At 38.9% G+C, this 23,272-nt stretch overlaps 1 protein-coding gene across 41 annotated transcripts in view; it reads right to left on the reverse strand.

Moving 5' to 3' along the window:
- Nucleotides 1-23,272, reverse strand: part of arvcfb (ARVCF delta catenin family member b) — a 265,441-nt gene that overhangs the window by 120,692 nt on the left and 121,477 nt on the right. For 5 of the 41 annotated variants that reach the window (XM_078952634.1, XM_078952624.1, XM_078952632.1 and 2 more), the window contains exons 1-2: nt 15,175-15,321; nt 15,011-15,047 (exon numbers count right to left, since the gene is read on the reverse strand). The exons of 26 other annotated variants lie outside the window; for them this stretch is intronic. In XM_078952634.1, the coding sequence (XP_078808760.1) occupies nt 15,011-15,031 (21 nt within the window). In that variant the 5' untranslated portion in view covers nt 15,032-15,047; nt 15,175-15,321. Of the gene's footprint in view, nt 1-10,329; nt 10,420-15,010; nt 15,342-23,272 lie in introns of those variants that run through there. 10 more of the 41 variants (XM_078952636.1, XM_078952630.1, XM_078952631.1 and 7 more) reach the window with 6 other exon arrangements.

Below are 23,272 nucleotides of genomic sequence, written 5' to 3' on the forward strand. Positions count from 1 at the left end.
AAATCGCCTGGGTGTGAACACAAAAAATGTGGCGTAAAACGCTGGCGAATAACGCCTGGCGAATGTTCGTCCCGGTGTGTACGGGCCTTTAATGGTGGGATGGTAAGAGCATGAACTCATCCTGTAGGAATCTGAGGAGCTACTCCTCTAAATAAATGTTCTCTGTTCCGTTCTGGTTGTTTTGAAGTCATGTTCACATTTTGGTGAATTGCTTAGGTCCTGTCACTATCATATACATGTATTACTATACATTTTTGGCCCCCCTATGGTTTTCTTTAAAGACCACACCCATCCTTGTTTGTTAATAACGTGGCGAAAAACGCTGGCGAATAACGCCTGGCGAATATTCGTCCCGGTGTGTAAGGGCCTTTACACTTACAGAGGACTGGCCTGCAACACATGAGCCATTCTCCATCGGCCCTTGCAGTTTACAGTTGCTACTTGACACCTTAGAAGAAGCTATGGAGTGAGGAGACAGCTCCATTTCTCCTAAAAAGCAAGGCCCTTAGATTCCACACATGCTGTGAAGATTAGACAGCAACTGCGTGGAATTCCAAGCTCCATATGGTGACAAGGTGCTCACATTTCCCCTTGTTAGTTTTCCTTTCCATGCCAGCAGTTCCAGCACTTGCTCTGAAGCCAAAACAAAGAGTAAGCAGTAAGGAGGCCAAAAGTAGTGTGTAAAATTTTTTTTAACTATTGGTTAAAACTCCTCTCTTTGGCTGAACAAAAATGGACTTGTAGTAAGTAAAAAAAAAAAAAGTAAAAGCCAATAGAGGATTCATCTCATGGATTTTTGACTCATTTGAAGTATTAGACCACTGCTGTTCCAGCAAACAAAATCCCATCTATAGACTTGTGGAGATGCATGCAGTGAGTCGTCCTTTGGGCATCGTTTGTACGGTATTCTCCAGTTCAGTCCACAGGAGTCCATGGATTGGCCAATGAGCTCCCATTATGCAAATCCCTAAAGTTTACAGGAAAAGCCTCATGGTGACAGAAATCCCTTTTACCTGTGTGATTCCTAAGCAGTATCGAAGAGATTTAACAGCTTTGAGGGTTCACTGAGCTACTTTCCCTGAGTAGAACACTATCAGTAAAGGCAACAACACAACCAAACCCCCTATCGAGGCCTCTCAGGAGCAACATAAAAACGATTTTCTGCTCATCTACCATGAATTAGTGTAGGCTGTTACAGTCTGAGAAATTAGCCTGTAAATGTCTGAGTGCAAGGCTGTCATATCTCATCAAATCCGTTGTCATGCAAGCGAGCGCCAGTGAAGCATCAACCTCACACAATCACCCTAAACTGTTATCACCATAAAAAAAAAAAAAAAAAAAAATCAACATCACAGGCAGAAACCACTTTGATTAAAAAAAAAAAAAAACGTAGTCACGAAAAGCATCCAGCGGCCACAGCAAGATGGTTGGTCACACTAAAAACTAAGCAAAGGCTTATTATGACTGTGCGGCAAAGGGGAAAAAAATTACAGCTCTGACTGATTGTAACCCTAACAGCCCTATTAACGAAGCACGTTCCAGAGGCATGCAACAATTAAGGTGGCTCTGCCTGCCAGGGAGGACAATAAGACCCATGAGCAGCCAAATACCCATCAGTCAGAGCAGCCAAGCAGAAACCACAAAAAAGATGCAACTTCATGGAGGGGAAAATAACAGTGTAAACAAAACATCATATTAACCACAAGGATTCCACAACATGTTTACAGCTGCCTCATAATGAAACCAACCAAGGAGTAATATTGTACTTCCAAAAATAAGTGGGATACACTTGAGTAAATTGGATGTACAGTTAAAGCAATGGAGCATTGTTGAAATTTTGAATGCATCTGGCACAGAGAGAAAAAGGTTTTTTTGCACATGTGCTGTTTTCCGTGCAACTAACTCACACGTTTTTCCCCTTTGGTTTGTTAGGTAAATGTGGCATTAACGATTCTTTTATAGTTTTTTTTTACCGGTAAGCTGGAGTTTGCATATGATCACTTTCTTAATGCCTTCGTCACATGCACCTGTATGGGTGCTGCAGGTTTTTGGGTTGTCCACGCACGAGGAGGTTGTAGACAAGAGTGGCCCGTAGGTGTGTCTTGCAGTCCCCTTGTGGTTTGCGTGACCATCTTGGGGGACGCCATGAAAATTTTAGATTTGATTTTGATGTAAAATGGTTTATGTCAAGCAATCAAAGCAAGAAAAATGCACAAAATAATTCAATCAGCAGTAATACATTCATACAAAGAAGTCTCAAACTTAGGATAAGCAATGAAATTTGAAATGAAAGGTATGATTGTTGCGCATGTGATACGTGTATTATAATGCATTTGTACGGACAATATAAGTAAGAAACACTTGCGGCTTACAGGTGATGCTATCATGCGGTGCCCCTGCGGCACACTTATCCTTAGTGAGTTGCAAGCACTGGCTCTGTACTTAGTGTGCACAAATGTTGCACGTACAGAGTGTGCAGGTGATGCATAGGTGCTCACAGGAAGCCCACACAAACTACAATCTCACTGTCTAATCTCTTCATTTCCAACCGCCATGATCCAAACACGAAGCACGCAAGCACATCACTTGAATATCGCTAATGGTCCCTTTGCACAATGCACAGGTTATGGGAGAGTTAAAAAAAGAAAACTGAAAAATCCATACATGCCTGCATATGTGTTTTCGTCAACAGCAACAGAGAAAAAAGTGCACAACACAATTTTGCTCTACGAGCTCAGTGTGAGGTCTACGGTGCTAAAATTTCTTGTGGGCCACCTGCATGCCCTCCACAGGTTTGCCAATTTTTCACCTGCAGACTGCTCGTATCAACTAGTAAGGGTAGTTCTGACTAAGACACGTGTTATTTTTGAATGATTGTGGCCTAATTGTGCAGTTCTTTGTGTTCATCTTTGGTATTCCTTCTGAATTAATTTGCAGCAGATATTTTTCTTTTATTTCTACTCCACTTCTGTCTTCATGTGGAGTTGTTAACAGCTTTTTCTCTGTAATGCATCAGTATGTATAACTCCTGGTTTCCATTGGTTTAGTGTAAAATTATTGACCTTTACTTTTCTGGTGTCTTATGCCTTTGTGTGTTTAAGATTTTGTACTTTTTTTATACTGCAATGCTTCTAAAATGTTCTAGATTTTTGCAGTAAACAGCATTCAGTCATTGTGTGTTGTTACACTCCTGACACACTCGATCTCTCCATTCGAAACAGAAACGTGTTCAGTCACAATTACAGGTATGTCCACCCATGACGGATTCCTCCAGGTTCAAACCGCCTCCTCTGAGAGTTAACAGAAGCTTCAGCACTTCAGAGGAGGTGACCCACTTTACAGACTCCTAGCACAATGCTGCAGTGCTGCTGCTAGCAAAGTTCTCCACAGCTCAATTCATAGCCACTGTAGCATCAGCATTCAAGACATGCAGACACAAGGCGATGAAGAGCTGTTCCTATGAAAAACACTAAGAAAGAAACTCTTTCATTTATCCATCAGCTCCTCTATGCTGTCTGAGGCTGTCTGCAGTCAAAAAGTTTGCCTGTGTAGGGCCTGCACCCAACTCTCCCAAACCAGGGCAGGTCATTTACAGTCTGCTCGTGTTTGACTGCAAAGCAAACCTCAGAAATCTGGTGCTGTACCACCTAAGAATGATTTGAGCAACAACAGATTGGAAGACCATTCAAAACAATAAGTGCACCTTAAAGCACAGCTGCAGAAGAAAACAGAAGCGCTTGGCCAAGAGTTAACTAGGTTTATTGGAAAGAAACAACTGGGCTTGTTTCCTACAGAGACTGGAGGAGAATGCGACAGCAGCAGCTTGAGGCGCTGGCACTGCAGGAATCGGAGTGCAGGAGACAACACGCCAGCCATGCAGCCTGCAAGCGTCAGATAGAAGGAAGAGTATGGACGCCTGTAATATCAGATCCGTGTCTGTGCACATTCCCAGTGTGATTTTCACACCACAACGTGGCAGAAGACACGATTCCCTTCCCTTTGAAGGCAGTCCCGCAGCTTTCGCATCCAACTGACTTGGATGCGGCAATAACCATATTTCAGAGACACTGGATAAAGGAAATTAAGCCACTTGAAGGCTCTTTTACATTGCTAACATACCATGACATGGACTTTTAGAGTAGAGTTTTGATCACGGGCAAAACTAAAGCAACAGAATGCAGTAGAAATGGATTATTGTGTTATCTGGTTGGTACGGATTGGAGCGCACCAAGACATTAAATGGGAAAGGGAATGGATTTCAACTGAAGGTTGCAAGTTGGACACTTTTATTGTGCATCCTAAAAATGGAGCAGTCACTATTTAATTTAACTGGAAGTATTATCCCAGTTATTTTGTGATATAAAAAAAAACATACAAGAGATCTGAATCAAAGGGGCATTGTTTGTTAATTTTTATATTTTTTCCATCCAACTATTTATGTTTTCACCCCTCCTGATAAGACAAATAGGTTGGTTGAAGCCACATTTCCTCTGATGTTCACTGACCCAAAGTGTGAATGCATGCCGCATTTGCCAGCATTTTAATGCATCAAAAGCTCAGAAATGCATCAACTTCTTCAGGCTCCCCCTTGCTGGCACAAGCAATCAGTGCATGGCCGTGTCCTTCTGCATAACCACTGTGTAAAATACACAACCACCTGAAAGCCACAAAACTCCACATTATTTAAATTGGTTGAGGAAGTGGCAATGGCGACTTTTTTTCCTTTCCCTCACTAAGCAGTTTCTATTAAAAGCAGCCATATTAAGTATTTGGTGATTTTTTTTTTTTTGCAGCGTCAGTCCTAAAACACTCAATTCTAGCACAAAGAAAAAGAAAGGCGGTGGTTTGGAGACGTAAAAGTCTGGCTTTTGGAGTGCTCTGAACTCAGGAATGTCGATGCTTATGACCTCAAAAACACCCACAGTGCTACATTATGGCCTGGACAACAGAATCTGCAGTTGGCCACTCCCTTTTCTTCAGATTCAAAAGAGGCAAAGAACAAAACAAACCAAGAGTGGCTTTGATTGGATTACGCTTATTTTTCTGTAAAAGAAGATGTTGGAAAGAATTTGGGAACTCATGGAGGTCTGTGTCAACAGGACTTGTTTGTTTAACTTTAAGAACCTTACTGGGTTTAGGGCACTTTTTCTGCACATACTAAATCTAAGAAAGTTCAAAAGAAATAAACCCTTAGTGCAGTCGGTGACCAACCCAAGTTTTAAACTCAGCTTCTATTTTAATCTCTAGGAGTCTAGGAAAGCAGCTTGGTGACCAAAAGCAACGTGAAAGAAGCCACAGGGAAATAAACACCCATACAAGTGTAATGGTTAGATATTTTCCGAACAGCCTCTTAAGGAAAATATATGCTCTAACGCACTGGGGATTTTTTGGTTTTGTTTTAGAGGCAACAACTTCAAGTTTGAATATTCTCAGATGGGTTATTTTCTCCCTGCCACAAAGTCTAAAAGCGCAGCAGACTTTAAAGTTAAGAGGTTAAAAATGCCTATTCAGTTGTCTATTTGACGTCTAAAAAAAGGGGATAAAAGACAAGGGCTCCACTTGGCAGCAATGGTGACTGAGCCATTTGGCCTTGACCAACACGCTCCTCTTACATTTTAATCAAAAAACATAAAAACAAGTAACTACAGGTGGTAGCGAATCAATGTTTTCATTTGAAATCAATTCAAAACTGAGTGAACGTGGCAAAAAAAGAAAGAGTCGTTCAGTCTCTGCCCTGCCTCTGCACTAGGCCTGCACAATAAATTTATCATCGTCGGAATATCAGCCAGTGCAAACCGAAAAAGACAAGCGTAAATTGCGATAAATGGTTACCATAAATGTTTACACACATGCTAAAGAAATCTTATGGCAATTTGAAGTATTTAACAAATAAAATAGAGCCCTTTATGCATTTGACCAATTGGATGAACCCCTTTTTTGTAAGCGAGGGTCGTGTGGAGTACAATTTAAGCTATGTTGACTTTACATTACATAAAACTGTTGCTGTAAAATGTAAATTATGTATTGGTTGTTTTTTGTTTTGCTATTTTTCCATGCATTGCAAGTCATACTGCCATTTCAACACTGATCAATAATATCACACATTGCATGTTTTCCTCACATTCTGCACCCCTACTCTACACACTGCTGATGTGACAGAGAATAGAATTGGAGCTGAAAGAGAGTGAAGTGAATTGCCAAAAGTGGTCTTACTGGTCTGCAATTGAGTCCAGGCACATGTCTTTTGCTACCTTTCAGCTACACCTTCTTCACACACACACACACACAAACACACACACTGCTCTATTACTAGACTAAAAGCTTCCTTGGCTGGAGCAACAGAATACTGGCAGCTCTTAAAGGCTGTGACACGGGGCTGAGGTTGTACGCCATCCAAGCCAGTGCACTGTGTTAAGTACCGCACCTTCCAGGGATGGCTGGCACCTGTCCCTCCATTTCTACAGACCTGGCTGGCACAGATCAACGCTGCACTGCGCTCTACTTCACAGCCTATTACCCACTCCAAACAAATCATGTACTTGGGGGGCTCTATGCAAGACGGTATTTCTGTGGAGTACCATCAGCAAGCCCAGGATGTACATAAAATAGAGGTTAATTAGACTTCCCAGTGGAGCCACGTGGAATGTGGGAAGAGGAGCAGCATTTCATTGTTCATTGGCAGCACCTCTGGGAATGAGCTCAACAAAATTAAGAGATTATCATGAGATATGCAACTTTTTTTGTGCAGCCATACATAATAGTGCATGACAAGCAACAAAGCATTTACATGCCTATATTCCTAAAAGGGGACAAAAAATACAAACAAATAGAGAACGCCTGAAACTTGTCTGTTTTTCTGATATTCTGAAGTCTTTCAGCTAAACTTTTGCTACTGATCAGTATGGGGTTAGTGAAAGCAGCCCAACATTTCTTTCTCCTCAATCCTCATTAAGCATAACTCGTCACATTTTCTCTATGTACCAATGCTTTGGTTCCACCAAAAATGTTGTGTGCATTCTAACAGCATTCTATTGCCAGGAGGTCAGTAACGGGTAATATTTACTCCAAACACCCAAAAGGCTTTTTGAAGGACCTCTGAATGAGCATGAATCTATTACAGTTAGACAAACACCACACTGTTATTTAAATAGTCTTGAAGAAACCTTTAACTACCCTGTAACTAAATAATTTCAGTACTAGTTGTATTACTACTAATTGTAGTATTTAGTCAACCTAATGGATGAATCAATTTATATTCCTACGACCCAACCAGACCGATCTGTCTGAGACAGTTAATCAAATCGACATAGCTTTATACAATTGTTTCAAAAAGAAATAAATCAATTATATTGATATTGGAAAACATGACCATTTGGATTGAGATATGGTAGGTTTATTTTACAATAACGTCAAAACAACTAAGTGCATTACAGTGGACAACATGCGCGATACCATGAATCAAACTGTTCAAATAAATAGCTACAACCCAAGTAATAGTGCAGTTTAAAACACAAGTGTGGGGTTAAGTGATGGTTTGTGAATTTAAACAGATAAGTTGATATTTGTCAATAGTTTTGCAAAAGCTATAGAAACCCAAGGATTTTAAAAATATATATTATTCAGCTGAGTAATAATAAAATCCATTGTCACATGACTGTGTGATGTGGTCAATAAATCCACAGAGGAAAGCTGTCGGAGTGAATCATTAATCCCAAAAGGCAGCTAAGAACAGATGGTATGATGGTGAACGATCAATGCCCTCCTCGCCATCCTGAAGGCTTTCAGCCGCTGGCCAAGCTGCAGGAAGTGGGCTAATCCCTCCAAAGAAAGTTCTAGACTAAACAGAGAGCTTGCGATGTCTCCTGTTCTCCCAGACACCACTGTGAAATGTACTGAAGGGGGCTTAAAAAGAGGAAAAGGTGTAGGGAGCCACTTGGTCTCTTATTTTAGTTGAGCAAAGCTTTATGAGGACCTTAACCTTCCCCCCTCTGGGCCCCTGAAAGAAGTTCTCGTCTGCAGGAAAACTGGGTGGGGCCTTCATGAACTATACATAACAGTCAGGGAAACCCTAAAAAATGTCTCACAAACCTGACCACTGTGTAATTAAAAGCTGACACAATTACTATGTTTAAACTCAGAGTTCAGCAGCACTGGTACAAGATACTTAATCCTTCCAAGTGTAGCCTTTGTATTCTATACTCTCCATTCCAAAAGGAATTTAATGGCTTTAAAAATTACTCTTATCCAAAGGAAAAATATGAAACATGAAATATTATTTGTTTCCCTTAAACTGTTATAGTCTAGTTGTCATTTAAGGTACGAACTGCCCTGAATGGTTTCTTTTGTGAATGTTCTGAAACAGAAATCAGTAATCCTCAGCTTTGAAAACTGGTGTTGAAATCGAACCCAACAAGCAAACACACAAGTACAGTCCAAAAAGTTTTTTTTAGATAACTTTAAGAGCAAGAGGGCACTCATGCAAACCTTTGAACCTGCATGGTTTGACATTTATTTGGGAGCCTTAAGTTAAATCCATTTTAACACCTTATAAGAAATCTTATGCAATGTTAAACAGCGCCGAGCGGCTATATACATTGACATGTCAGCTCGGTAAAATACGAGATGATCTTCTAAACGTGCTTTTTATAATGTTACGGTTATTATGAAACACCTGTTCGCTCATCATTTGAATTTTAATCCGTGTGGTCAGTGCTTTTTCTGAACGAAGCCAGGATTAGCAGTATGCTAACACGGGCTAACAACATTAGCTTTGGGTGGTGCTGCTTGCTGGCTGCACGTAAACATGTAAGAATAACATCAGCCTTTATTTAGTCGGGACACGACTGGAAACACAAATCCACGTGATTGTTTGAATGTTTTCTAAGGACTGAGCGACATTTTTGCTTTGAAGCTCAAACCGCTGTGTGTGCTGACGATCCGAGCTGTGCTCAGACACACACTTTTAGACCCGGTTCTGAGTTCGGTTGCTTGTACCCCCCAGAGCTGCGGGACGGATCGCAGTCTTAAATCTCCCACACATACCGCTCATGTAACAAAGCACCCCCCCCCCCTTCCCCTTCCCCTCAAACACAAAGCTGTAAGTCCGCGCTCCGCCGGTCCACTTCACTAGTGAAGTGCGGGAGCGGACTACTTCTTTTATATTTTGTTTGTTACTTTTTTTGTTAAAGTCACTTCCCTCAGTTTATACTGGATCATCGTGGATTAGTCATTAGTTGGGAAATAAAATGAAAAAAGCAAAAAAATGAATAGCAGTTATATAAGAAAGGAAAATGTAAAAATACCCCCCAACCCCCCCCCGACGATGTCATCGTCCATCCCGATGGTTGACAGCAAACATTGTCAACGGCCAATTTAAGGGACATCGCCCAACCCTAGTAGAATGTGTACACGAGTATGCTACAGCGCTGAAGCAAAGGCTCTTGTCATTTGATGTAAAGGGTTATTGTGTTTTGAAGCATTAAAACCATTGACTATGAATGAGAACTGGATCAAAAGGAGTGCGACATCACCCATAGATAATGGTTTTCCCCCCATTCCAACAAAATGAAGTCAATTCAGTCACCATTCTTTCACAAAACAGACATCACCATGTTGGAACCAGACGTAGACAGTAAGCAGGAATCAGTCCGAGTCTACATCCCAATGATAACCACTCTCACCAAACAGGAGTAACTATATTAGAAGTCTAACGCTTACCATTTGAAAATGGGCTCAGGCTCGCTTTGAATGTTCGACGTAAGACCACAGACTTTTATTGAGGCATTTGAATAGTCAGTTTATGACTTTAATAACTTGCAGTAAAGAAAAATATGAAAAGAACTGAGATTTGCAAGAACTTTTTTTTTTTTTTTAAAAAGGTATCGGATCAAGATTTGATATTCTGAAAAATATAAGGACTGGATAATAGCGGCTTATTTTTATTTCTATTCTATTTCTATTTTAAGTCTATTTGTTTTCAGCTTTTTGGAACCAGCTGTTACAATTTGGAATGCGAGGGAGGGAGGGGTTACTCAGTCCAGTTCTCATGTTCAGTCATTGATTGAAACACAAAATCCTAATTTCCAAGGTTTAGTCAGCTAGATTGTGTCAGAAAACTATTTCTGTCTAAAACCCTGTACATACATTCCAACTGCAAAACAATCTTTTTGCATTAACTTTTATACAACACTGACAAACTGAAGAGGTGATACAAAAACAGCTCTCTCGAGATAATAAGCTGCCATCTCCTTAATGAACCACTTTGTCCTCCAAAGGTAGCAGGATGAATGAAGGCATCCATCTCCAGCCGCCCAAATTACTGGCACTCACCTTTTTCTAATTCCATCAGCGTGATGATGAAAGCAGAAAGCGCATTATGGCTCTCGCCAGTGGTCGGACAGTGAGGGAGCAGGTGCAGGCCTGCATCGGTCACACTGTCAGCCAGCCAAATGGATTGGGACAGATGGAGGGGGGAAGCCAAGGCAGAGGAGATGGGGGAGCTCTGATGTGCCAAAGGCTGACAAGCATAGACCTTTGGTCGTCCACAGAACATAATCACAGGGTAAACACTAAAAACCAGGGGTCGAGTCATTTCAGTGATCCATACCAAAATTATATATCATTTATACACAGCTGCAAGGGATTTTTAGCCCAGTTGTTAAATCTAGCTTTGTCTATTAATCAAATAATCCCAATCATCAAGGATAATTGCCATCTTTTAAACATGATCACTTTAATTTATTTGTATCTGTGAAGAATTCTAATAGGAAAAAGCTATCAAATACAAAGAGGATTCAGTGTTTTCTACGTTTAAAATTCTCTGACGCTTCATGCGAGTCTGCCGAAGACATTTTTATTTGATGAAATAGGCAGGAATTTGATTTCCTCTCTTTCAATCTTGTTTTGATTTTTGATATATGCCAAGGTAACACTGTTGTTAAATAAATTGCAAGCCAACTGAGGTAATCAAAGAGGATAAAAGAGGCATATTTTTAGAAGTATACATTTTTTTAAGGTTGGCAGTAATTGGAAATTACTCAGTGCACTCTGATAAAAATGCCCCGGGATCATGATGGTGGAAGTTATCACTTGGACATCCATGTACAGTGGGGCAAAAAGTATTAGACACCGATTCTGCAAGTTGTCCCATCTCCCTCCACAGATTCTTTTTTGGGTTAAGGTCCAGAGACTGGCAAAACCACTGCAGAAGCTTGACATACTTCTTACATAGCCACTTCTTTGGCCATTGATGTGTTTGGGATCATTGGGATCATGTTCTTTTCTGTTTACATTATTGCACAGCACTTCAGGTCTGCACAGAAAATTTGAGTGCTCTATAAATAAAGTTGGTGTGGTAAGGTATTGTCACGATGGAAGATCCAGTATTACTTCATCCTCAATGATCTCACTGATGGAAGGAGGTTTTTGCCCAGAATCTCACCAAACATGGCCCCAGTCATCTGTTCCTTAATAAGGATCAGTGGTTATGTCCCCTTTGCAGAAAAGCAGTCCCAAACCATGATGTTTCCACTTCTGTGATCACAGCTCCTTGCCTATTGTAGACTGTTCACCTGGACAAGACGGATGAACCAATCTTGTCTCTGTTGTCCTTAGACAGCTCTTTAGTCTTGTCCATGTTAGAAAGGTTGCGTCTCATTATTTAAGGGTTTGTAAAGGTGTATTTTATTCAGATAACCAGTTCAAAACAGATGCCATTACTACAAGTAAGGAGTGGACGACAGAAGAGCTTTTTAACAAAAAAGAAAAGGGTCTGTGAGAGACGGAATTCTTGCATGTTTGTAGGAGGTTAATACTTGTCTTCTACACCAATATACAAATACATTATTTAAGAAGAAAAAAATCATACAATAGAATTTCCTTGATTTTATTTTTTTACATTCTGTCTTTTGCAGTTGAAGTGTATCTACATTACAGACCTCCATCTTCTTTTAAATAGGACAACCTGCCAATTCAACGACTGACAAAAACCTTTTGCCTAACCTTACTTGTAAAATGTTATGTCACTACAAACCATATTAGTCAATCAATGTAAAATATGAGTGGTGTAAATGATGAGTGGGTTGAAGGATGCTGTGACATAAGCATGGTGGGCATGGAAAGTATGGATGGACTGTGATGAAAAGCCCATTTGGCATCAATGGTCACCAGAAGGGCAGCCCAACAGGCTCAAAAGTCTTCCAAGACAGCCTCGACATGGATTTAGAAGAACATTTTGGACACTTGCAAACCCTCACCCAGCCCCCATGCACTCATAGACTCTTTACAGCTATTGAACGCTCTTGTTTCCGGTCATTGGCATACTTGAATGGCCACCCCCTCCCCAAACAATAGCACTCCTCTTGCTCCACATGTCTTCAAATATTGATTTGTGCATCATTTTCTGCAGGCATACACAGAGAGCCTGGGGAAGGGAATAAGGGGAAAAAAAGGAGACAGGCAGCGACTTTGGAGCTGTCGTACAAAAACACCCCCACAGAAAGGAGTCTGACAGCTATTTAATTTAAGCAAGAAATGAAACGGCATGGGGGGGGCTGGATCTGAAACCCCTGTTTGCTGTCAGGGATCTGGCAGTAACCTGCAGTCTCAAGACAAGACCTCCTCTAGTCTTCGGCTGAATCGCGTATAAATTATTTTGTATTTCAGACAGATTCGTCGACATGGCAAAGGAAAAGAAACGTCAGGTTTTGCAAGGCTGTGGCAAGATGATGACTGCTGGATTATTCATAATGTTTTTTCCCGTTATCCCTCATGACAAATCTGGTATTCTATTTTCATGAACCACTGATGCTACAGCTTTCGTGATGAGACAAAATGAATAAATAAATAAATAAATAAATAAAATAAAAAAGTTTACAAGGGGTGAAAGGAGTAATCAACTTAATCAATTAAATGATCCAAACAGTGAAAAGTTGTAAATCAAATCACCCTATTCCATTAAAAACGTCATTTCAAATAAATAAAAAAATTGATGCTACTGATAGCAGAAAATACCATTTGGATTGAGGCACAGCAAAGTTGTTTTTTCTATACCATAAAAACTATCAAGTGTATCACAGCGGACAACGCATTTGATAAGAGCAAAAACTGATCAAGCCATCATTACAGTCCAATGTGTGGAAACACTACATTTTGCAAAGACATTTGACCACACAGTGTGGTAGAAAGTTCTAATAATCTTCTGTTTGTATTCTTTTGATTTGGAAAAACAACATTGGGTTGAACTTATGAAACTAACATTTAAATGAATTTGCCAATAACTTGTCACAATAACACAATAACACACAGGTTGAATTTTTGGCTAAAGATGTCCTGGATCGACTTTAGGTGAATCAGATCAAATTGGATCGTTCAAAATGAACCAATATCAACCATGAATCCTATCTGCAACCACCAATTATGATTTCAATCGAATCGTTGAAATGAATCGTTAGAGGGCTAGCTAGAACTGGTTCAGTTTTAGTGCTACTGCCCCTTCACTATGACCTGATGGCACAGCAGCATCTCAGAATTTCAACTGCCATCAATATGTCTCTGCATAGACGTTATATAAGCCCACAGAAATCTTTGAGGACACACAGAATACAGCTACAGATGTACTGTAAAGAAATCAAACCATAAATCCGTTTCTGTTCCATGCTGACATCAAAGGAAGAATTAAAACCACAGTTTTGGAGCTGACATCCCTAGCTTATAGCTTTGGTGTGACTTTGACAAATGGTGACTGCCGCATCGAGCCAGCAGAAGAATGTATACCACAGTTCAAAAAGTCAGCGGCCAAGTTAAAATAACGCCAACTACCTAAATTTTGCCAGGGGTCCCGCACACAAGGGGGCAACCTTTTGGACCCATTCTGGAATGCGTTTCAAGAGTCACATGCTCTCTACGCTCTGTGTCTTTGAAAACACACCAGCAAGTCTTTCCTCCACTTGAATTCATCTGCTCACACCTATCAGCACACTTGAGTGCAGGCTTTAAACTTAGCTTGATGGAAATTGAATCTGTGAAAGATTGAAGTAGAAAAAAAAAAACACACTCTCTCATTGGTTCCTCCGCTTATCAGGTGGCACTATATCCAGCGAGGACAATGATTAACCCATCATTATCAGAGGAATGAGGGGGGCTGACAGTATAGTATTGTCAGCCAAACAAGGGCAGGGTCACTCCACCCATCCTCCAAAAAAAAAAAATAATAATAAAAGCAGGGATGAGGATAAGTTGGCATAGTTCAGCATTACTTCATTTTTTTAAGGTTTGTTTCTTTGTTTCTGCTCATCCGATCGCTGCCAAGCTTGGTGGGAACACAGTGTTGAGGTAGTGTAGGCTGCCTGTGGATGAGCTTCAAATACAGGAAGTGCTTGCATTAATGTATGCACATCAGGCTTTGGTACCCACACACCCACACAGACACAGTTACACACTCACTACAGCTAACAAAAGCACATTCCTCTGGTATCTGTGCAAGTGCTGGGACAAAAACAGTGTAATGTCATGTCTCTCACACAATTGGTACTACAGTCCATGAGCAATAAATCCCGCTGCTGGCTCAAGGGATAATTAGGGACAAACTTTCAATTCTTCACAGCCTTTCATTTAATCACAGAATCATCAACTTAAATACTTAAATCTCTAACTTTTTTTTTGTTTTCTTGTCTAGAAAGTTTAACCATAAGTGAAATGGTCATTCAGTCCTTTCAAATGAATGGTGCTTAATGTTTGTGATGCACGACATGTGTTGGACCTGCCTTCACGCTCAGACTAAATATTTGTGCACAAACATTACAAACACGTTCTGACTGATCTCGTGCAGGACACTGACAAATCCAATCAGCTCTAAATCTCAGACAAAACTGAGGAGAAAACAAACAAAACTCAAGTCACAGATTCAGCTGTTGTAATGAGAGAAATTACAGCACCAATTTACGCAAAAAAATGAGGATTTTTAGGAGTTAGAGGCTCAAACAGCAGAAGAGGACACCACAGTTGCACTAACCTGTTTCACTTCAGCGGGCATGGTCTAAGAATCCCCCCTTCCGATCCCGAAAAAGAGAGAAATAATAAAATAAAATAAAAAGATTTTAAAAACAAAAAAGCAAATCCAGAAAATGCTGTAACGTTTATGTTCCGTTCGTGGGGAAAAAAGTTATCCACTCCCACCTCTCTGCCTCTCGTGGACTCACGTTTAACGTGTTTATTTACGTGGAGTTTTCTCTCTGTGTGGCAGAGCGGCAGCAGCTCAGGCGAAGGCGGCCATCCTCTGCTCACGGACGTCGAGCTGCACGAGCGTAAAACGGGAAGCTGCCGGAAGTGCCACCGTGCACTTCAAAATAAAGCTATGTTCACAGAGTCTGTTAAAGATCCACTCGATAAAAGGTGTTTTTGTTGTTTTAACATGTTCTTGTGACAATTTTCTGATGAGGAGGACTTATCTGAAGAAAATTAAGTTAATAATTGCGTTTCTGAGTATTTCATTATTTATATTGTGAATCAGTAGCAGATCAAAAAATGCTGTTTGTAAATGATTGCATTTGGTGGATAACTAGTGATATTTACTCAAGTAACCACAAGAAGTATGGCACTGTGCTTTTGACAATTCCTGAACAGTTATATTTTGAAAAACTTGTAAATATCTATTTATGAGGCTGTACTGGCCTCACCCTTTTTTTCATTCTACAAGGACTTTCATTTTTTAAGAAAAATAGTAAACCATCAAAATGTTATTTTATTTTCATTATTAACAAATATGAGAATTTTTGTAATTTGTTTTACACTAATGCCAGCCTTTTACTTCTGCTTTGGGATAGAAGTAAAGCTTTTCCTACGTAAAGACAATTTTGGCCTTCTTCCCTGTAATTTTTGGAAGAATTGAGCTGCAATTTTTGCTCAACTGTAATGTTTCTGATGATTTGATAGAAACTGAGAATCAAATTCATAAAGCTCTTTCAAAGTTTCTGCATGTTGTTTTTAGTTTTCCTAAATGTTTGTAAAATTCAATAAGTTAATCAAGAAAGCAATAGTTGTAGTCCAACAATGCTGGGGAACCTTTTTGATGGTTTTCAGTCCCAAATATAATCCTATATGTTTAATATCAAGCTGGGAGTCATTGATTCCCATTTTTTTGTGTCTTCTGTATGCCTCAACTGTGGATTCAAACCCAGAGTCTCATACAGGCTTGCTCAGCCATTCACTCTTTGAGGAGAATTGTAGATGGATTAAAGATCAAAGTACAGCGCTTCCCTTGTGGATTGGCTAAGGCTACAACTAAAGTCTGAACAGGAGTAATATCAAATATCACCAAGTGGATCAATCTGGATCAATCAACACATTGACCCATCACATAGATACAATTCTGCCCTTATCAAAAAGTAGTCTATTGTAGTGTACTACAAGTATACTTAGACTATACTAAAAGTTATGCAGTATACAGGCAGTAGTTGGCCTTCTTGCCTCACAGCAAGAAGGCCCCCGGTTCAAGTCCTGGCTGGGGGACCAGAAACACCATTGGGGGACCTTTCTGTGTGGAGTTTGAGTGTTCTCCCCGTGCATGTGTAGGTTCTCTCCGGGGACTCCGGCTTCCTCCCACCATCCAAAAACCTGCTTCATAGGTTAATTGGTCACTCTAAATTGTCCCTTGCGTGAATGCGAGCATGTATAAGTGGGTGATTTGTGAACCTGCGACATCCTGGTGACTTGTCCAGGATGTCCTGTGCCTTCTCCCATGAGTGGCCAGGATAGGCTCCGGCAGCCCCGTTACCCCGAAATGGCCAAAACGGCTTAGAAGATATATATACCGGTATATATAGAGAGAGAGGGAGAGAAAGAGAACAGCAAAATAGGCCCAGTTTTCCTTTGGAAAACATTGCTTCAAATATGTGAAACCTCAAAAATCCCATCATCCATTTTCTTTACCTGCTTCATCCAAAGAGGTTTCATGTTTTTTCCTCCCCCTAATGATTATGGGGCAAGGGGAAAGTACACCCTAACAGTCTGTAGGATCATTACAAGGCCACATACAAAGAGTCAATCACATCCTCAAGTTCACGTCTTGGGTGCAAATTTAGAGTCAGAACTAAGCCTGCAAAATGTGAATCTTGATTGTTGAGTTTTTGAAAGAAACTCATTCATCGGGGGAAAAAATGGAAGTTTCAAATAGACATGAACTCCAGCTGGGTTTTGAACCGACAACCTTATCGCTGCGAGACAGCTCCTTTATTGTGAAATTTCTGCATCTCCCCTGTAGTATAAAATAGAGAGACAAAAAGACCAGTCTGAAATGCACTTTTTTTTCGGTCAAAACTAAAATGCCTTTACTTTGAAAGGAAATTAATTTTGCAGACATTGTAATTCTGGCAGTGTGAGGCTGGTTTGACAGAGTCTAAAAAGCACGTTGCTTTGTCTTTGTAGAGATGCTTGAGTTCAGAGGGATGAAAGATGATGCAGAAAGGCGGAATCTTCCCTTTTTCAAAAAAATATCTAATTTTAAAAAAAAAAGAAAAGGGGAATTCCTGAAGATAGCTACACATTCATTTTCTAAAGAAAAGAACTTGGACAGAAAGTGAACAAAAACATTCAGTACTGGGGAAAATTGAAGAGAACGGGGGTGTTAATAGAAAGAAGGGTTCCCAGACTGCCTCCAGAGTTAGAAAAGTAGCAGCTCTCTCTTCCTCTCATTGGGTCAATGTCTCTCGCTCTATCTTCGGCATCAGTAGGGTGGAACCAGTTCCCTCCTTGCTCTCCAGCTGCTTCTGTCTGTCAGCCTGTCGTCCCTCCCCCTTTTTGGCTAGGACGAAGGGAAAGAGTAGAAAAATAAAAGTGGAATGGGGCAGCTGAGGGATGAGGGGGGGGGGGGGCAGGCGCACAACAAAAGTTGCCTCTATTCAAGTGGAGGCATCCTATAGGCTACTCTGCACATTTTTACACCCTATACACACACGCACCTCCTTTTCCCAAGCTCTTTGTGCCACTTCTCCCACTGCACTTGATACAAGGGAGGAGCTTTAGAATCCACATTCAAATATCTATGACTGTGACCAAGACTGACTAGGAATGTTAATCTAATAACGTCCATGGAGGCTTAACTGAAGAGTCCTTAGAAAGAAAGAAAAAGGATGATTGGGCTAAAACAGAAAAAGAAAGAAGAGGGAAATGGCTGAGGTTTCACATTCCAGTAGCTTAGCAGTGCTGTTTTATACCTCAGAATGTTAGTGCTCCATTTATTCTTAATAAAAGCCCTGGCTCAAACAGGCACCATTACATTTAGATCTTATACTCTGAACAATAGAATCAGGAAATACACCAACGTGACTCTAGAAAATTGGTTAAGAAAAAACAAGTCACATACCATAGGCTGCAGTAGTTGTTTTTACGAGATTTGCTACATCAAATTCTGTTTGAGCGACTTTCATACCCCTGTTTAAAAATCCATTTGGTGCTTTGGAATTCCCCTGGGAACAAATGAGGAAGGCAGCACTACTCTTCACTTTATCATTAATTCTTAACTCACGCACTAATTCAGTTTTTTCTAGTGTTCTGCTTATTGATTTACCAACAAATCTACATGATATGTAGATAATGCTTACCACTAAATCAGAAAAAAACATATTTTCTAAGGTTTTTAAGAATATCTTTAAGTATTAATAAACACATGATTATTTTCTTTGTTTGTCTTTAAAGACCCTCTCCGGTGAAAATCGTGTTTTTAACTTGTTTGTGTGGCATTTCTCTGATGATGGAGAATATATCTCAACAAATTTAACCTTAAAATTTCATTTCTGAGTATTTATTTGCGAATCAGGAGCAGAAACGAAGCAAAAAAATGCAGTTTAAAGAAGATTGTATGTGTTACGTAAAAAAAAAAAACACTGGATGGGCCACAAGCTCACTGCTCCTCTCCATTCTGATGCATCTAGTTGCAGAAAAATAGATCCCCGTATATCTTTGCTTTTGCCGTCTGAGCTGGTATCTGACTCAAAACGGTATGGCTGGATAGCTCTGATTTTTTCACTCATACTTTTGCACTTGTAATGTTAGGTTAGGGGTGTGAGGAGCTGTAAGATAGCAAAAAAGTTTGTAAACGGAGAGCTCTCATCAAAGGGAAGGGGTTGCATGGGTGATGATCAGAGTGGGACTTTAAAAGAGTGTCATGCTTGCAGTATAGATATCTATTATATTGGATTATATAATAATAATTCCATTTAGGATTTCTCCCAATTGCTACTTTATAGTTTCACTATGTTTGTATCTGGTAATGCATTAAGCCATGTAACAAAAACACGAAACACAGCAGATTATATCTTTTATGTTTCTCTCATTTTCACATGTCTGATGTTTTTTTTTCTAGTAGCACATAAAGAACATATGTATCTTTAAAAAATTAATAAAACACCCAAAATAAAGTTATGAAGGGGAAAAAAAATCCTAGTCCTAGTCCTTTCACAAGGCAATGTGTCTAAATAGACTGAATAATTTCTCTGTCTCTGTGGAGAAAAAGTCAGCAGAGTCAGCAGGATGTGTCTGGAACTATAACGGAGCTGCTAATGGCACAAATTAAAGTCTAGTTACGAGCATATTTATTAGAATCCATTCTGTTAAGCACACGTCTGTCTCAAAAACATATGAGCACCTGTCCGCGATGGATGTTTAATACTTTAATGCTCCCACATGATATTCCTTGGAATAATTTAATCTTTTTCGTAACTGCTATTCAGTTTGTTTAGGTTTAGGTGAAATATAGAAGAGCAATTAAAATGTTCTCCTTTTCTGCTTTTAGGAACATCAATTTAAAACACATCAATTCAAATATGCAGAGATATGAAAGAGAAGACCATATGTTTTTATGAGCACTAATTGTGTGAAAAAGTCCATCACAACAGCTTCATATATTAAAAGAATTCACTTTTTTTGGCGTTCAAAGCACAGTAAGGGGGACTGTGGATAATTGACATTATTGTTGGCATTTTCTGCAATCTTAATTTCTTTCTTGAATATGATTTACTTGCTTTTATAACTGAACCTTTTAATATGGAAAATTTCTAAAAGGCATCACACCACCTTTATTGAATTTGTCTCCTTGACTCCTAGTGCCAGACTTAGCTTGTATGCGCTGAAACAGATGGTAGAAAGGTTAATGTTCAACAACACAGCACAGTCACGCACCTCCAGTGAAGCTACATCTGTTAACATCCGTTTCTCTCTTATGCCTTCCCATAAGGATGAAAGAACAAAGAAAACAAATGAAAAGAATATTTAAAAAATGTTATTATAGCCTGCAGATTCAAAGAAGTCCTCCATGAAAATTTACATTCCCAGCAGCACCTTCAGTTTGAATTACACATTTTTTGCAAAGAATACACATATTTATTATAGAGCCTTTAACAAAGTGGCAGAGTTACAGAGGGGAATGGGGGAGACTGCCCCCCAACAAAAATCTTTGCCCCCCAATTTTAGACTCAATACCAGTATCATCATGGACAAACGTTGAAAAAAATCAACAAATATTGAAAAAATCATCAATACAAGCGCCTTAAAGCATAAATAATAGCACCTCAGCTAAAAGAACTGCTGTTTTAACATTAGTAATAACTGTCACTGTAAGAAACTGTTTGAAATACCTGTTTTTGATCTATCCTTTCCCTTGTAATGGCCTTCCACTCTCCTGTTCTTATTTGCCACCTTACCAAAAACCTCTGCCCCCTCCCGACCCCCCTTTTAAAAGGTTGTAGCTGTGCCGCTGCATTAACTTTAAGATGAGTTCAGCAATGCTCTTAAACAACATAAAAGGATTTTTTAAAGCAGACCTATCATGGCTTTCATTTACAAACTAACATTTTTCTGGAGTCTCAATGAAAAAATATTGTTTTGACACCTCAAACTCAAACACCTTTTTAAACCATATATATATATATATATATATATATATATATATATATATATATATATATATATATATATATATATATATATATATATATATATATATATATATATATATATATCAATTGGGAGTAGCTGACTCTACTCACCACTCAATGGTAGGTACAAAAAAAACTACTCTCTGCTTCTTTAAAAGTGAAAATCTTATTATTTTGAAGTAACTCTTAAAGCAAGTTATCGTATTAGATACCCCACTGTACCTCGCCTGAAGGTTCAGAAAAGCACAGATGGCATATTGTGCTCACAATACCACAAATCCAATGGAAAGAAAAACATAGGATTGACAGATTAACTCCTACTTATGCTTCTCTTACTGTTGTATGGCCACAAATCATCTGTCCGGTTCGTTAAAATAGATGAAACATTTCCCTACAGATACAGAAAAATGTTAGCAATGTTTCTATTGTTTTATTAGAGATTGGTTCACACCCACTTTTACCCAGTCTGTGGCTGATGGTAGAAACATTGCTTCTCATTTTCATAGAATGACAAATCTCACATGGAAACATTGTTCTTTGAAAATGTAACTAATGTCGATGTTCATTAGGACCGGAGAAGTGTCTGTAACTTTTGACACTAACTACTAATTGACCAAAACCCAGGCAGACCCACAAAGTCCTACTTTAACACTTGGAAAAATACACTTTGTTTATGTTTTCGTGTCCTTTAAACCATTCATATAAAAGATGTAGCTCTTAAATATTTACAATAGCTAAAATTGACTGTTATATTTTTATATACATTATAATGTTAACTTTGTTTACTTTTATAAGTCCTTTATCAATAAAATAGCCTTGTGTCAAAAAAGATCCTTCTGCTGGTGTAAGAAAGCAAGAAAATGCAATTTTCTATAATTATGACTATTATTATTAAATATTAATCCATACAAACAGCTTTACTTTAAAAAATCTATGTATGTAAATGCAATTCCATATTTAAAGAATTTTTGTCTCTAAACAGTAACTAGATACTGTTGGGCAGCAGAAGATAAGAATATGGGCTTTAAACATATTCTACTAACAATAGATGAAAGCTTTTATCATTATTTTGTTCAGATACCTGACATATTTAAAGTCCAAAATTAAATTACACAACTTGATTAACTAAAACAAATGAACTAAAGCTATAAATTCAATATTGATTTAAATTTTAAGTATGAAGGAGAAATGGACACAATGTTACCGTCTGCTGAGGCCCAAAAAACACTAACCACATTATAATTATGATCATGTTTTATTTTTTACTTTAAAATAGTTTGTCAGCAAAGGACAAGAGCACGATATATTGAAAAGCTTTGTTTTGCTAAAAGACAATTTGGGCTTAATTTAGTCAAATGAAGCCCTGCTTGATCACCATCATTGCAGGATTGTAGCAAGACAAATTTGAAAACAGATTTGTCTGTTTTTTTTCTTATTCTTCTTTTAGTTTTGGACACTTGGAGGTTCTAGCACTCTGCAAGTCTTTGCTTTTCAATCCATCACACTTTTAACCTTGATTTGAGTTTTACACACACTTTGCCTCTGTGATTAAATCAACTTTTTTCTCAGATAAAGGCAGTCAACTGGCAGCTGATTCTCAGCCTCCCCTGTCAGGCTGTAAACTAACAGATTTCCATCCCTGTAAGTCTGTTGATGTCAGTTTAAAGACATGATATGTCTCGTTCATTAATGCTAATTTTTCTGCCAAATTTACCACCAATCCTGTCTTGTGGTGATGGTAGATGATAGAGTTAGAGATGGATTCCTAAACCTGCAGGGTAATTTGGGGAAAATACTTAAATATCTTTGCTACTTAGAGTTTTTTCAGTTTAGATTTTATTTGAATAAAGCAGGCTGCCAATTAAAAATACTAAATAGTCAAAATATAAAGAATAACTTATTTTTTCAGTACAATCATTGCTACTCTTTTAAACTATAGAGTTTGATTTGGCAGTCTGCTTACTACAACAAGCATTTTTAAACAGTCCGACATTTTCTTTTTTTCTTATCAATTGGGCGCTGGGGACCTTTTTTTAACTCTTCACCCCATTTAAATCATCAATAAATAAAGACAACTTTCCATCTTGGCTTAAACTTAAGACAAAATGTGATTCTTAAATGAAAAGAATGAAAGCAATCTTGCAATACAAAACTGCAAAGGCTTGCCAAATCCACGCTACGTTGTCAGTCTGCCCAGATCTGCAGCGTTCATAAGCCTGAGGCCATGCCAAGCTTTATCTCATCAGTAACTCAAAGTAAAATGTCTACAGATAGTTTTGACTTTATCGCTAGACTGTGTAGGAATGGAAAAGGTGAAACTATTGTTGTTTTAAAGACCCACAATA

Source organism: Oryzias latipes, chromosome 9, assembly GCF_053564925.1.
Source record: "Oryzias latipes strain Hd-rR chromosome 9, Olatipes_Hd-rR_3.1".
Taxonomy (NCBI): Eukaryota; Metazoa; Chordata; class Actinopteri; order Beloniformes; family Adrianichthyidae; genus Oryzias; species Oryzias latipes.